Source organism: Rhinichthys klamathensis, unplaced genomic scaffold (assembly GCF_029890125.1).
Source record: "Rhinichthys klamathensis goyatoka isolate OS25496 unplaced genomic scaffold, OSU_Roscu_1.1 h1tg000727l_1, whole genome shotgun sequence".
Taxonomy (NCBI): Eukaryota; Metazoa; Chordata; class Actinopteri; order Cypriniformes; family Leuciscidae; genus Rhinichthys; species Rhinichthys klamathensis.
The window spans coordinates 449,348-464,471 of NW_026607141.1; the positions used below are offsets into that span (position 1 = coordinate 449,348).

A 15,124-nucleotide genomic window follows, 5' to 3' on the forward strand; every position below is an offset into this window, starting at 1 on the left:
AATACACCTGTTGTTCAGCGAGCAAATATCAAGTTCGGACAGCAAAACAAAATGGCAAAAGAAGAGTTATGTAGAAGTACGAGCACCACATTGAGCAAAGAAGTTTTAAAAATCTAACTCGCATCTACAAAATCATGCAAACGATGATCAGTATCGTTTTCAAAACAACATAAAATAATTTTCTGTACATAGCTAAACTACATTTGTTGTTACATTGTCTAACCGTTCTTACGTTTAGCCATCAGTTTCTATGAATGTGGCCAGAATTGGCTGTCGACCAAAACCACATGCCCAGAACAGACATCCCAGAGGCCTTCGGGAGCCGACAAGAGGCGCACATCAGCTCCAAAGTTGCAGTCCTTTCAATAATTCAGCAATCTGTAGTTATGTTATGCCAAACAGAGTTCCTCAAATGCCAAAGCGATAAGACCAGAAGATTGGCCTTGTATTGGTTTGGTGGACTTGGTTCACTTCCCTACATAGCCTATTTATTGTGTGACAGTGTTAACCTGTTATTTTTAGAGCTTCAAGAATGATGTTTAAAACCAGGATTTATTTTTTTAATTATCTGTCTAGCCCAAAACACATCTTTGAGTCCAAACAATAAGTCCTTGTGACAGGAAACTTGTCGCACCCCAAGTGGGAATGCAAGCGCTTATGTAATTAGATCCATTCTTTTAGCAAAACCTACTTCTGCGAAATAATCGCAATTATTTTTCCCAAACCAGTTAAACGCAAACCCTGCCCCACAGCCAATTCAAAAGATTTCATTGGTCAACTCAATCAGAAAACCCCTAACCTAAACCCAAATATTAACCCTAATATAGCATTGGTACGCCTCCTGATATATCTATCAGCTATCGCATTACTGTGCTGAGTCATCCCTTAAAGACTGAACTTTTATTGATGGGTGATTGCTTGATTGAGTTTACCAATGAAATCCACTGTGGAGTGGGGTTTACGCTTAACTGGTTTGGGAAAATAGTCGTCTAACGCTAGTTTCCCGATTGGAATGACACCAGAGCAGGAAGATTGAACCGAACTACATATAAGTAGAGGTTATGGCTACTATTATGGCTGAAACTTAAATGAATGAGTTATTTTCATAAGCTTTGGTACACCCAAGAAAGTTCCAGTTTCTTGGTTACGGAGGCCTGGATAACATGTGCTAGAAACATTCTATCAAAGTGAGGCGCTATCATGCATTTCATGCTCTGGAAAAAATTGAGACCACTGCAAAAGTTTCTCTGGATTTACTATTTATATGTTTGAGTAAAATAGAAACTACTGACAACATTTCTTCCAAAGTTGAAATAATTTTTTTGTTATTATTTAGAGCTTTTTTTCTTTTTACAGAAAATTATAACTGGTCAAATTAACAAAAATATGCCATGTTTTCAGACCTTGAATAATGCAAAGAAAACAACACGATACTAACGTTTTCACTTAGGAAGAGTTCAGAAATCAATATTTGGTGGAATAACCCTGATTTCCAATCACAGGTTTAATGCTTTAATGCTCTCTATCAGTTGGTCACATTGCTGGCGACTTAATGCCACTCCTGGCACAAAAATCCAAGCAGCTCGGCTTTGTTTGATAGCTTGCGACCTCTATCCCTCTTGATTAAGTTCCAAAGGTTTTCAGTGGGGTTCAGGTCTGGAGTTTGGGCTGGCCATGACAGGGTCTTGATCTGGTGGTTCTCCATCCACACCTTGATCGGCCTATGTGGCATGGAGCATAGTGAAACTTGGGGGAGAATTGGTTGATGATCTGGGGATTTTCAGTAAGGCTGGAATCGGGCAAATCCGTCTTTGTGAAGGATGTATGACTCGAGCCAAGCAAAAGGTTATCCTGAAAGAAAAATTGCTTCCTTCTGCTGTGACAATGTTCCCCAACTCAAAGGATTTGTTTTTCCTACAGGACAACGCTCTATTCCACACAGCCAGGTCAATGAAGATGTGGATGGAGGACCACCAGATCGAGACCCTGTCATGGCCAGCCCAATCTCCAGACCAGGAGTCTCATTTATAAAACTGTGCGTAGGATCCTTACTAAAAACGTATGTGCGCCGAAAGCCAAAAATGTCGTATGGTAAAAAATATTCAGACTTATAAAACCGTGCATACGCCAGAACCTGCGCAAAATTCCCTTTATAAATCCCAGTCAGCGAAATATTGTCCTCCCCGAAATAACCATATATGGAGCTTACAAGGCCTAGTTTTGCTATGCATCTGCATATCATTTGCATATTCATATTCATCCACGTGATACCATGTTTAACGGTAGAAAAATATCAGATGCGGATTTGCCGTCGCATTACATTGCTAAAAAATTATTTAGTAGCCTATCCTTGCCTTGTTTTTGAATAAATAAATCAAATAATATAAAATACTTTCCAGACAACGTTTTTCTCAATCTTTTCCACTGGCCAAATAGTATTTTTAATTGATTTATATTTTAATGGAAACAGATAGGCCTTATTGTGCAATATTTGCACAAAAATATTTTCTCAGACAATTTGCTATTATCATGATAAGCAATCCTCTCTGTAATTAAACATTAAAACACAGCATGCCACAGAAAAAATGTTCGAAACCATTGCATCCACTACAAATATGTCTATTCCTTAGAAAATAAACAAATGTTGTAACTTCTCAGTAATGGTTTCATGTAATTGAAGTGTTTAACTCCATTGATGACGATGGTATATTTAATTAAAATGTTTATATCAGATGTAAAACATAGTTTAAACATTCTTTTATTTATTTAAACTGTTATTGTAAACATGCACACTGTATTTATGATTATGACTCATAATGAAGATTTACAGTTTGTTTCCTTCATCTGCCGTTAGATCAGCTTCACTAAACGGCCTCACGCGCTCGCTAGCGCGGACATTTAAGAAGGGATGGGTGTTAGCTTCATGTGATGCTTGGGGAGTGAAATTATATTTGTATTATCTTGCTGTATATGTATAATTTTCTTAAAATGTTCGGTCTAAAGGTGACCAAAAAGTCATTAACTCCAGCTCACCATCGGTGTCGCCAAACTGTGCCATCTCCAAATGTTCGTACATGGGTCAGAGTTTGTGTGAAGGTGCGCAAATTTTCCCAACAAGATTGTTTTTATAAATCACAACTTATGCGTCGGAAGTGGTGTAGCCTATGCCTCTTTCAGGGCATGTTTTGTGCGTATGCAACGGTTATAAATAAGGCCCCTGAACCCTACTCAAAACCTCAGGAATGTGATCAAGAGGAACATGGAAGGCCACAAGCCATCAAACAAGCCGAGCTTCCGGCCCAGATCCGGCCCACATCTGGTGCACGTGGATTCCACAGATCTGGGCCAACACTATGTTGCAGTCTTGGGCTCTTATGTTTTTCCAGAGCTGTATATTTTACAGTGTTTGATACTGAGACAGCAATTCATATTATTCTCATTCCAAACGACTTGGCCTCAAGAATTATTGGTGTTAATCAAATCATTCCTTTTGCATCTTATATTATTTGCCACAATGTACAATCATGGTAAACATGGAAATATTTGCATTTTTCTTTTTACAAACCTTCATTTGTTACATCTAAAAAAAATGCCTTTAAAGACCCTACAGTGAATTCCAATTATTGCTTCTAGCAGCTTTATTTTAATCTGGCAAGACTGGCATTTCTCCAAATTCACATGCCAAGACCAGAAAAGCCAGTGAAATGGAGGCCACCAAGTGGCCTATGGCAACTTAAAAGAAACTGTGGTCCTCCATGACAGATGGTTGAAATAAAACACAAGGTAACACATGCCCTACGCATTTCACAAATGTAGAAGAAAGCCTTTGTTGAAAGATATCGCATCATGGGTGGAATTTGCCCAATGGCACGTGAAAGATTCAATGTCATTCAAGCTGAAAAATTCGAGATACTGAAATGTTAAACAAAGACTTAATGGTGTGATGAGACCAGACTTTTCAAAACGTTCATGCTTTGATGGCAAGCACTACGTTGGTTGATTTTGTGAGCAGAATGGTGGTAGAACATCATGTTTTAGGGCTGCTTCTTTTACAAGGCTGGAAAATGAATGGACCAAAAGACAAATTATCCTGGTGGAAAATCTGCTGCCTTTTACAAAAGCACTGGGAAGAATAAGATGGTTCATCTTCTAACACAATTAAATTCCAACTTGGGGTTTGAGATTTATTGTAAAATATATATTTTTATGGATTCACTAAATTGCAGTGCTTTTTGGCACATGAAAGTTTGCCTAAACCCTTTATTGCGGCAAAACACGTTATTTTTTTTTTAAATATACTTATAATCAGAATAAGCAATTCATCAGCCAACTAACATCTGCCAAGTTCATTAGCCAAACATTAAGTATTTATGGTTGCCAAGCAACTTTGCATAGTAATATACAATTCAATTTGTGCAATCTGGTGTGTATATTAGATATTTCAAAACTGCTTTTAGAGCAGGAACTACATTTCATTTTTCATTGCCCATAACATTATGCAACCATGACCAAGCCTGCTAAAACAGCTAATGGAGATATCAAAATTACTAAATTTTTGATTTGATGTTGCCCTGTTCACACTGAGACCCCAGTAATCCACACCAAACATTTCTCAAACATATTTTAATTCACAACTCGATAACAGTAACTAAAGATACAACACTGACATTTACAGCTTTTGAGTGTCACAGATTCAACTGGATGGAAATAAAAACTGAATAACATGAAAATAAATTCTGCTTGTACTTTGCACCGTGGATGAAAGATTTTTAACAGGACCAATATTTTCGTTAACTCACGATTTAAATCGCGAACAAATTTTAAACGATTGCCTTGTGGCACCAATAAACTGCTGCATTGCCATAATCTACTTTAGCTTGGGGAAGAAAAAAAGAAAAAAGTATAAACCAAATGGTATTAGGCGTTGCAGAATGCTAACTTCAATCTCACGCATCTCTTCCTCCTCTTGTGCATAAGAAGCAAATTTCCATCCTGTTGTGCCTTGCTCTATGCACATAAATCATGAACATCCTCAACAAATGAAACCTGGTGAGACAGAAAATTGACATTAATAAAATATCTTGAGCAAGACTTAATGGACAACCTGAATGCATTTTGCCTTCTCCAATAAGATACTACCATTAGAAGTCGCTTTAATTAGTGCTGGATCAAGACCACTGTATTGGAGATCAATCTGGTTAAACGTGTAGAAGGCAATCAAGATGGCAACAATTTAACAAACAGAAACATGGACCAACCAACTCCTGGATGTATGGAATGAAAGATATATATAATTAACTACAGGATTAAGGACAACAACATATCCTATTCAAGTGTTTGAGGTACGTTCAATCAATGGACAGGCAAGTCCACTGCTTGACAGGATGCTGAGAACTCAGAAAATGAAGCAACTTTTTTTTTCAATTCCTTGTGTTCATGGCACCAACACAACTTTGAAGAAATGAAATACCAGGGTTGGCACATTAAAATAAAAATTTGAGGAATTTATGAGTAGTGGATTGCAGAATGAAACAAGTACGTTGAGAAGGAAAGAGTACAAAGATTCAGTTATTTTTCACTCTTCTCAAAGAATAAGGCCATTTATTTTGCCCTGAAATTAAATTAATATTCAAAAAAGTGCCCCCAAATTGAACATGTTAGAATCTAAACTAAAAATATCATATGCAGTCTATGCCGGCAGACTAACATTACAAAACTGGTGATGTCAAAAAAAAAAACCTGGGCAACATTGACATCAACAGGATCGAAGGATGTAGAAAACAAAGACAAACTTAGTTTAGGCTATCATTGTCTTTTCAAGCAGTAGCATGTAATAAATCACTCTACAAATTCAGTCTGTTCCCATTATCCAGTAAGACAGCAGTCCATGCCCACAATATTCCAACAAAAGGAGCACTCTGGGAACTGCATAGTCATAAATAAGGGTTTGTTCATCAGTCCAATCCTTCAGAAGTTAGATAAAAAAATACAAAAAAAGTTTGGGATGTGTTGGGGAAACAAAATACTGTGAGAGCAGGAAAAAAAGCATCCCATCTTTGGATTATGATGTCAGTAACTACTTGACGATAATTGCAAAATTTGGAGGTAACTGTAATGCTCCCATCCAGAGTTAACCTAGGGTTCGTTTCCAAAAAAATGCAACTCTGCAAAACAAGAAAACTTAACAAAAGAGGAAACAAAAACAAATCCCCAGCAAAAGTCTATACAGAGTCAAGAAGGGGATGGATCTGTATCACAGGCGACAAGTTAACTTGCAAGATTTTCTGTGCCTTCCTCCTCACCTCCTCGTCTGTGACAGAATCGTCGACTTTTATAACCTTCCACTCGAGACCATTGCCATTCAGTCTAGAAACGTCTTGTCCATTGGTGAGTGTCGACTGGGACCAGTTGAAGCTTTGAAAATGGAGTCTCCTCACTGAACCATTGTCTAGACCACTGGTCATCACATCAGGTTTACCTGACACCATTCCGATGTTCTTATAAATGCTACCATCTTTAAGACCAAACCCATTTTGACAGACTACTGGGGCAGAGTCTCCAATAAGGGCATCATCTACTTTGAACGGACATGACAAAACGCGTTTGTTGTCCAAGGCAACTACGTTTGATGTCTGACTTCCATTTTCTGTGGGAGAGTACGGAATTCCAGAGCGATCCGGTGGCCGTCCCACAGCAAAACTGGGTGCGCTTTTCGAATCAGCACCAAAGTGAATTTGCAGCCTTGCTGTGTGGCCTCCGCTCAACCCCTTTATGTTTGTTAGCTTGAGGCACTGCTGCGCTTGAACAGAATGTTTATCTAGCATTGCCGTTGCAACATTCTGCTTAAGACGGTCCACCGAGAGATTGGTAAGCAGAATCTTGGGTTGGTTTTGGAGAATGTCCTTTGCTGCTCTACTGAGCATCGAGTAATTCACATCCTTGGTCTTGCTCAAACCTTTCCGTCCTCGCTTCTTGCAAGGTTTCTGCACCTTCTGAACCTTGCTGCCAATCTTGGAAGATATTGGCTCTGTGGTGCAAGACGTGTATCCGTACACATCTTTGCTCCTCAAAATTACAGGCTTGGCTCCTTCTTTCCTCAGCTCTTGAAGAAAGGACATCATTTGTCTCTCAGTGTTTGACAGATCCTTGGACATGGGGTTAAAGACCCTCAGGGCCTCTTCAAGGGCAGTGTGTCCAGCTGGGGCAAATCTGGCCCAGGAATGGACTACCCTCCCCATGCCCTGCTCTTCAAAATTCATGGTGCACCTTCACAGCTGGTATGCATAAGGACTTCAGGTGTCTGTGAATACGAAAAGGATATGGTGATGATTTACAGATGCACATATGAATTACAGTTTAAAAAACTTTTAAAGGTAGTGTACATTTTAAAGGTGAAGTATGAATTCTGCAAAAATTAGCACCAAATGGATTAGCAAAAATACATGACTGTTTTCAAACAGGTTTCCCAACTGCAGTACCATCACAAACACAATGTGCCAATGTTGATATGTTGGGCTACTCAAACAAAGAACAGTTAACATTCTTCTGTAAAACAGCAACAAAATGTTTAGCAGTTTCTGCACATAAAAGATTAAGTGTGTTTTATTAAAACAGTAGAAGTTCAACTGGGTTGGCCATAACATATCAGCAGACGTTTCAGACAAGCATTTTGGATTGTATCTTAGATGTAGAGCTAGATTTAAACTACTCCCTCTAAAACATCCAACTCAGTTTTGACTGTTTTTGTTAGGTAAAACACTGTTTTACTGTTTAGACGCAAAATTGGCTATTTTGGGTCTAAACAGTACCATGACTCAACTAGATACAACATCCTGGTTTTCAGTTTGGACAGTTTTGTGTGGTTAAATGTAGCTACTTTCATCCTAAAATGCTTTGACGCGAAATTAATGTAAACAATCAGTTGTATCTTAAGGGATTTAAAAGACAAACCTCATCTTATATTTCACAAGAGATCTGTGCATTGGTGTGAATGCAGCTTATCGGATCTCCCGCTGTCTATTTCATCATTAAAAATAAAACAACAATAAAGACAAGAAAGAGAAAAATCACTCACAGCTCTTGAAAGGAAAACGTTCAGATATACTCTAAAATACTGAGAGCACTCTTTGTTTATTGCGTGTAATATGTTCTTTGTTCCTCTTTTTTTACTAGCTTTTATGTTTTGAAGCTATATTAATTTATATCAGCCATTTAAAATTCTTAACATGCAATTGTTTTAATTTATTTTTTAATGTGTAATCATTTTAAAAAGTACTTTTAAATACATATGTAATAAAATGTAAAAAATTCTTTTAATGGTTTTACTAATAAGATTTTGTAATAAGAATAACAAGTAGATCAAGTATCGGATCATGAGGTCCCTAAAGATTCCCACCCCTACTAGGCAATACAATGATTTATTGCTTGTCTTTGTTGAATAATACAGAAGATAAAGAGCTAAAAAAAAAAAAAAAAAAAAAAAAAAAAAATCCCAATCGCAATATTGGTAAAAAGAAAAAAAAGAAAAATCACAATTAGATCATTTTCCAAAATCGTTCAGCCATAGTTACAATGCAGCATGCATTAGATTAGAACGTGTCTCGTGGAGCACTCTCAGAGTATGCATTTATTTGAAATTTTAACTGGTTGAGATTTCTTATCCTGTTGCGCCCTCTATAGACCATAGTCAACGTCAAGCTTAGTGTCATGGCAGAGCATTAAAGTAGACTAGTCTATGCTAACCCTACGGTGCATTCCTATAAATTAAAAAAAAAAATGCTGTAGGACCACTGTCCTGAAACGACAACCGGTGCTTTACAGTGTCAAGACAGAAAGAATAGCAAGTTTAATTTTTTTCCATGATGTTGACCAATAATAGCACAGAAGCTCTTCCATACACAGCTTTCAAACAATGCGAAACAAGAGACACTATGATATTGGTGCTGCTAGGTGGAATTATACAATAGAGGAAAGGTTCATTGAGCTATGGGAACAGTACTCCTGCCTTTATATTTTCTCAAGGGAGTACCACGACAGAGTGAAAAAAGAAATGCTGGCGAATAGCGGAAGCACTGCAATAACCCGGTGAGTACTGAAATTAGCACTAAGCTAGTACAAACATTGTTTGTTAATGCTCGTTTCCGAAAGTCAGTTGCTAGTTCCGCCTTTAAAGACATTACGCACATCGTTAAAGACGGCAAGCGATGACTGGTCGGCAAGCAACGTGTAAAGCCCAATTTATAGTTCTGCGTCGAACTCACGCCGTAGCTACGTCGTAGGCTGTGTGTAGCGCGCGTACCCTGACGTGCACCTCTCCAAAAATGTAACAACGCTTCAATTCTACACGGACGCAAGCGCTGTGATTGATCTGCTAGAACCACTCCCCGGGTTTCACATGCTCCCTCTGCATGTGTAATTGCGTGTCAACGACGCAGAAGTATAAATGAAAACCAACGTGTAGTCTATAGCGTAGAGGCTCCGGCGTAGGTCCGACGCAGAAGTATAAATCAGCCTTAAGTCTGACATTTTTAAAAAACATAACATTTCTTTTCACTGCTTTGCTGATGATGTTCAAATTTATTTGCCTGTAAAAAAACAATGAGAAGGATAATCTCCAGCCTTTGCTGAACTGCTTGAGTGAACTAAAAATTTGGTTGGATCAGAATTTTCTCTCTCTAAATGATAATAAGACTGAAATTGTTGTGTTTGGTCGTGCGGTACATTTTAATGTCTGTGTAGATGCTCTTGGTATTTTAGGATCACATGTTCGACCTTTTACCAAGAAACTGGGTGTGATTTTTGATAATGCTTTTAAATTTGATAAACAGATTAGTTCAGTTGTTAAAACCATTTTTTCCCAGCTGAGGCTTCTGGCGAAGGTCAAGCAATACCTGCTACGCAAAGACTTTGAAAAAGTCATACATGCTTTTATTATGTCCCGTTTAGACTACTGTAATTCTTTGTATGTTGGATTGGAGCAGTCATCCCTTCGTCGGTTACCCCCAATTTCCACCAACTGCGGAACGGCTGCGGATCCGCTCAGGAACGGCGGCGGAGTCAATAGGTTTCCATTAAAGTCAATGTGTGCATTTTCACTGACTGCGGAACGGCTGCGTTCCGACTCCGTCCCAGCTCCGGCGTCCCGCAGCCCTCCGGAGAAGATACGCAGAGTTTCTATTTTTGCCGGATGCCGGAGAGCGCCGCAGGAAGTCGAGCAGAAACTAAATAAAACATCCGGTAATTTCCAAAATAAAAATATAGTTTTCACTTTTCCAACAAGAACAATAGTTAACTTTATTTACTCAGCCTACTACTTTCCCAATACATTCAAAAAGGAACCCAATTAAATAAACATTTAGCATTTTATAAGTTGATTATATTTAATTATAAATATAGTATTAGAATCACAATAATCTCCACAAAAAAGGGAGATCAGCAGGTCAGCACATAGTTGTTTCCCCTGTACTCCTCTGGATGGAAACAAACTGTTGCTGGTTTTGTGGTTCTGTTTATAGAAAGTACATCCTGTTATATCGCGCGATCAAACGTAAATTCGCGAGATATCGTGTCTCCTCGTGACTTCAGCTGTCAGTCATGGCCGCAGCCGTTCCGCAACAAATCCGTATCTGGTAGGTATTGAAGGACGGCGGAGCACGGATCCGACACGCAGCGGAGCCAATCCGCAGGCGTTCTGCAGTTGGTGGAAATCCGGGGTTACAGTTAGTCCAGAACGCAGCAGCTCGACTTCTAACCGGGACTAAAAAGCGCGACCATATTTCACCAGTCTTAGCCACGCTGCACTGGCTTCCTGTTTGTTTCAGGATTGAATTTAAAATTGTATTAATGGTTTTTAAAATTTTAAATGGGTTGTCACCGTCTTATTTAACGGAGCTCTTACATGTCCATACACCTGTCAGAGCGCTGAGGTCTTGTGATCAGTTGCTCCTCGATGTGCCCAGATCTAGGTTGAAGAATAAAGGTGACAGAGCCTTTGCAGTGGCTGCTCCATACCTCTGGAATAGTTTACCTATTCATGTAAGGAAAGCTCGGACCATTGTAACATTCAAGTCCTTGCTTAAGACCCATTATTATGCCTTGGCTTTCAATTCAAGTGATATCTTGACCTATTGTTGCTTATTTTTTATTGTATATTGTTTGTGTATTTTTATTTTATTTTTATTTTTTATCTTGAATTTTGTTAAGCACTTTGGTCAATCATGGTTGTTCTTAAACGTGCTATATAAATAAACTTGAACTGAACTGACATGTTTCTTATCTACAGCAAGAATTTAGGAGTCATTAATCGAATAATCTGACACAGTGACTACCCAGCATAAAGGACATAACAGGTGCCTATGCACCTTCTGCACTTTAACCCCTAATGAGTCGCAACACTGCATGAGATATTGTTTTCATAGTTTCTAAGTTTTATCTTAATGCACTGGTCGATTTTTACATTTGTTTCAAGTGTAAACAAGTGAAAAAATCTGCTAGCGCAGAAAGACAAAACAAAACAATAGACCAGATGCAATCTATGAAAACAAGTCTTAATATCCCAAGTAAAATTATGAAATCCAAGATGATTGATGATCATAAAGGATAAGGAATGCATTATGGATAAAAAAATACTTAATAAATGTTAAAGAATTAATTAGCAATACCTACATCGCCCAAAGTACTTTATCATAGAAAAAAAATCTACATTTTGGCCACTAGGGTGACAAAACACTGGACCAACAGTCAGATTCTACCAAATTTGGTTAACATCACAAAAATATCTTAATTTACATGTTGTAACAGACAAGAAAAAAAAATCATAAGGCCAATTCACACTGAACAGATACACGGTGACAGAAACTGGCTTCAGTCAGAGGTTGTTTTCATCGACTGAACATGCAGAATCGGCCCTTGTCAGGTCGTGGAATGTCACGTGGATTAAAGTAACGTACTGATTGTTCATGTTTGTTGGCATCTGCCAGTGCTATTTGTCGATTCTTCTCTTGAATGAGTCTTACAAGAATTACAAAACACTCCAAAGCACAAAGACAATCTTGAAGAGTAATGTAGAACTCAATATTAAGACAGTTCAAGTGCAGGAGAATCATATCTGTTTGACTGAGTTCACTCAGACGTTCAAGATGGAAGACTAGGGGTGTTGAAATTAATTGCTGCATCGCGATGCGGACTTGGACAATTCTGCACTGAAGCAGTAATAGACCATAATCGATTATAGCCTACCGATGTTTCCCTGACATCATTAGTCACATATAGGGCTGCAACAAACGATTATTTTGATAATCGATTAATCTAACGATTATTAGAACGATTAATCGACTAATCGTCGATTATTTCGCAGACTAATCAGTAAGTTTGGAACGATTATTCAGCTTTTCCAATTAGTTAAAACATTGAGTTATACATATTCTAACTATAATATAAAAAAAGAAAATCACTTCAGCTTTTGAAATAGTTGTTTTAATGAACTTTGAGCCAACTAAACAGGTCATTCTCTTTAAGTTTTCAGATTTCGGTCCAACTCAAATCACACACAAATGCTCTCTAAGCATTGTTTAATAGGCCCACTGCTTTTCTTAGAACTGAAACAGAAAAAGGGACATTTACTTCAGGACACAAAGAATGGTAAAATATTAATCTGCAAACAATTATTATAATTATAAAATTACAATCTTTTTTTACATGACAGTTGAGCTGACAGAGACGTTCTCATTCCCTTTTAATTTATAGTATGATAAAGTGACTGCCGTGATATTCTTCCTATATCATAGGAAGGATATAACATCTCGTTTTGTAAGTCTTCATGATTATTGAACAAAATACAGGCAAGTGATAAGACTATAATAATACCTAATATACTAATAGTGTTACAATAATAAAAACAGCCCTGACTCCTAAGCTCGATCAAGCTTTATTCTATACAAAATAAGTCATCACATTACTGTAATTATATTACTATTGATAATATTATTACTATTATTAGTAGTATTGCATTCTCTAATAAAGAGAGATTTGCCGCTGGTGGTTAGTTAGCTCCAGCTGGAGAACACTCACTTCTCACCGGCTCCTCTTTTGCCGGGATGTTTCCTCTTGCACCCCAACATTGCACACGACAGCATTCTTGATTTGAAGTTTTGTGAAACTTTCCCAAACCTAAACCTTGCTAGTTCGGATTCGTTTGCACTGTCATAATTCGCGCTGTTTTCTCTTCTACCGCAATAGCATTTGTAAGGGCTGCACTACACTCTAGCGCTACAGCGCCGTAGCGTTCAAATCGCGGGATTGCAGGCCCTTACATTAGGTCACGTGAGATCAAACGACTACTCGACAACAAAGATATTTGTCGACAAATTGTTATTGTCGACGTTGTCGACAACGTCGACTAATCGTTGCAGCCCTAGTCACATATGCGCTTCTCGCAGTAGCGTAAAATGGCAGAGGGAGGCGAAACAAAAGCGAGAAATAAAAAATTCACTCCCCATTTACAAATTTAAATGAGCTCGAGTGTGGGTGCGCAAGTGTGTGTGTGTGTGAGGTTGCATGCGTACACGAGTTTTTTGCGCACAACTTAAAGGCGCTCTAAGTGATGTTGGGTGACGTCACTTCTTGTTGACGTTCAAAGTATTGTCAAACAAAACGGAGGATAGCTAGACCCTCCCTCCCTCCTCATCCGCGCACTTACTCCCCAAACCCCACCCCCAAATCCTTTTTGTTGGTTATTGGCTGGAACACTGTTTGTTAATGTTTCGTGGTGCGGGTTGGCCCAGTTTGTTTTTGTTGCCGTTTGTGGAGCCTAGGGTGTTTACAGAGACCCAACTGCATTTTTTTACAGTGTGTTCAGATGTTTGCTTTTTAAGTGGTCCTGTCATCTGCTGTGTTCAGACTTAAGTTTTGTTTGATGTTTGCAACATTAAGGAAGTGTACTTTCTTGGAGCAGATAAAATGGGAGTTTATATTAGGGCTGGGCGATATGGGCAAAAAAAATTATCACGATAATTTTTTTATATCAGTCGATATCGATAATTATCACGATAAATGTCAAATCTTTATTTCTTTCAAGTTTAAAGACAGATTTTTGCTCCTAAGTGAAAGTTGTAGAAACCAGAGCGTTAATTGTGGTTTTAAACTACTCACAAATCTGAGGTAACGTTAGAACATTCAAACATTTGTCATTGTTCCTTAACAAAATAAATATCTGAATAGAAAAATATATTTCTTAGTTTCTGCATGTGCTAATGAGGGATATTGTTTCAAGGCACGTATCTTCAGTACAGTTTGCAGTGCAGGCTGCAATATTAATATTACATTTTTTGTCTCAAAGCGCATATTTAACAGTGAGTTGATAGTAGTATTAGCTTGAGTTAGGATGCAGATTTACTATGTTAAATTTATGTTCATTAACAAAAACAGTAACATCTGTTAAAAAAAATGTAACGACCCCATTTTTATTTGGTAAAATGTATTATTCTGACTGTTTGAGTTTTGTTAAAATTAACCATTGGTGATCCAATATCATGCATTTAGATCATGATAACCACAGATAAAACCAGGCATAGCCTATAACAGCTCACTAGCATGGCAACATTTTACTTTATGGTTTCTATGGTATTTGTAAAAAACGGTAGCCTAAATACATTATTAAATACTGTAATTATATTCCATTAGTCATTTAATACATTCTCTACATTAATAATATCATACAATTCAATATGTATATCCCACATTTCATGGTGCAGTTAATATTACTAGGCCAACGTTACAGTAAATCCATGGTAAATGGATTTCAAATCAGATTCTGACTGTATCGTTGGACACAGTGTTTCTCCTGTTTGTCAGAGCTGTTTCATCTGCCTTTAAACTGGTTTAAATCACTGAGACGTTTGTGTTCTTCGCTGAATTCAAGCGCTTCTGACTGGATCTAGTGAGCGAGACGATCAGAGTAAACGCGTCTGCTAGTCTAGTGAGCTCACGCGCGCTGCCGTTTGGACTTTGAGCCGAGCGGATAAACAGTCCGTGAGGCTCGCGCGGTTCAAATGAGTTTCGTTCCGCTTTTGGCGCATACACATTATCGAACATTTATCGAACTCTTGATATTGTTTTATCGAGAAAA

General features: G+C 38.0%; 1 protein-coding gene across 2 annotated transcripts in view; it reads right to left on the minus strand.

The window, feature by feature from the left end:
* Positions 1-4,608: 4,608 nt before the first annotated feature.
* ccdc71 (coiled-coil domain containing 71) overlaps positions 4,609-15,124 on the minus strand; it is a 33,881-nt gene continuing 23,365 nt past the window's right edge. The window contains exons 2-3 of one of the 2 annotated variants that reach the window (XM_056242451.1): positions 6,303-7,300; positions 4,609-5,046 (exon numbers count right to left, since the gene is read on the minus strand). In XM_056242451.1, the coding sequence (XP_056098426.1) occupies positions 5,008-5,046; positions 6,303-7,259 (996 nt within the window). In that variant the 5' untranslated portion in view covers positions 7,260-7,300 and the 3' untranslated portion in view covers positions 4,609-5,007. Of the gene's footprint in view, positions 5,047-5,197; positions 7,301-15,124 lie in introns of those variants that run through there. The other variant, XM_056242450.1, reaches the window with a different exon arrangement.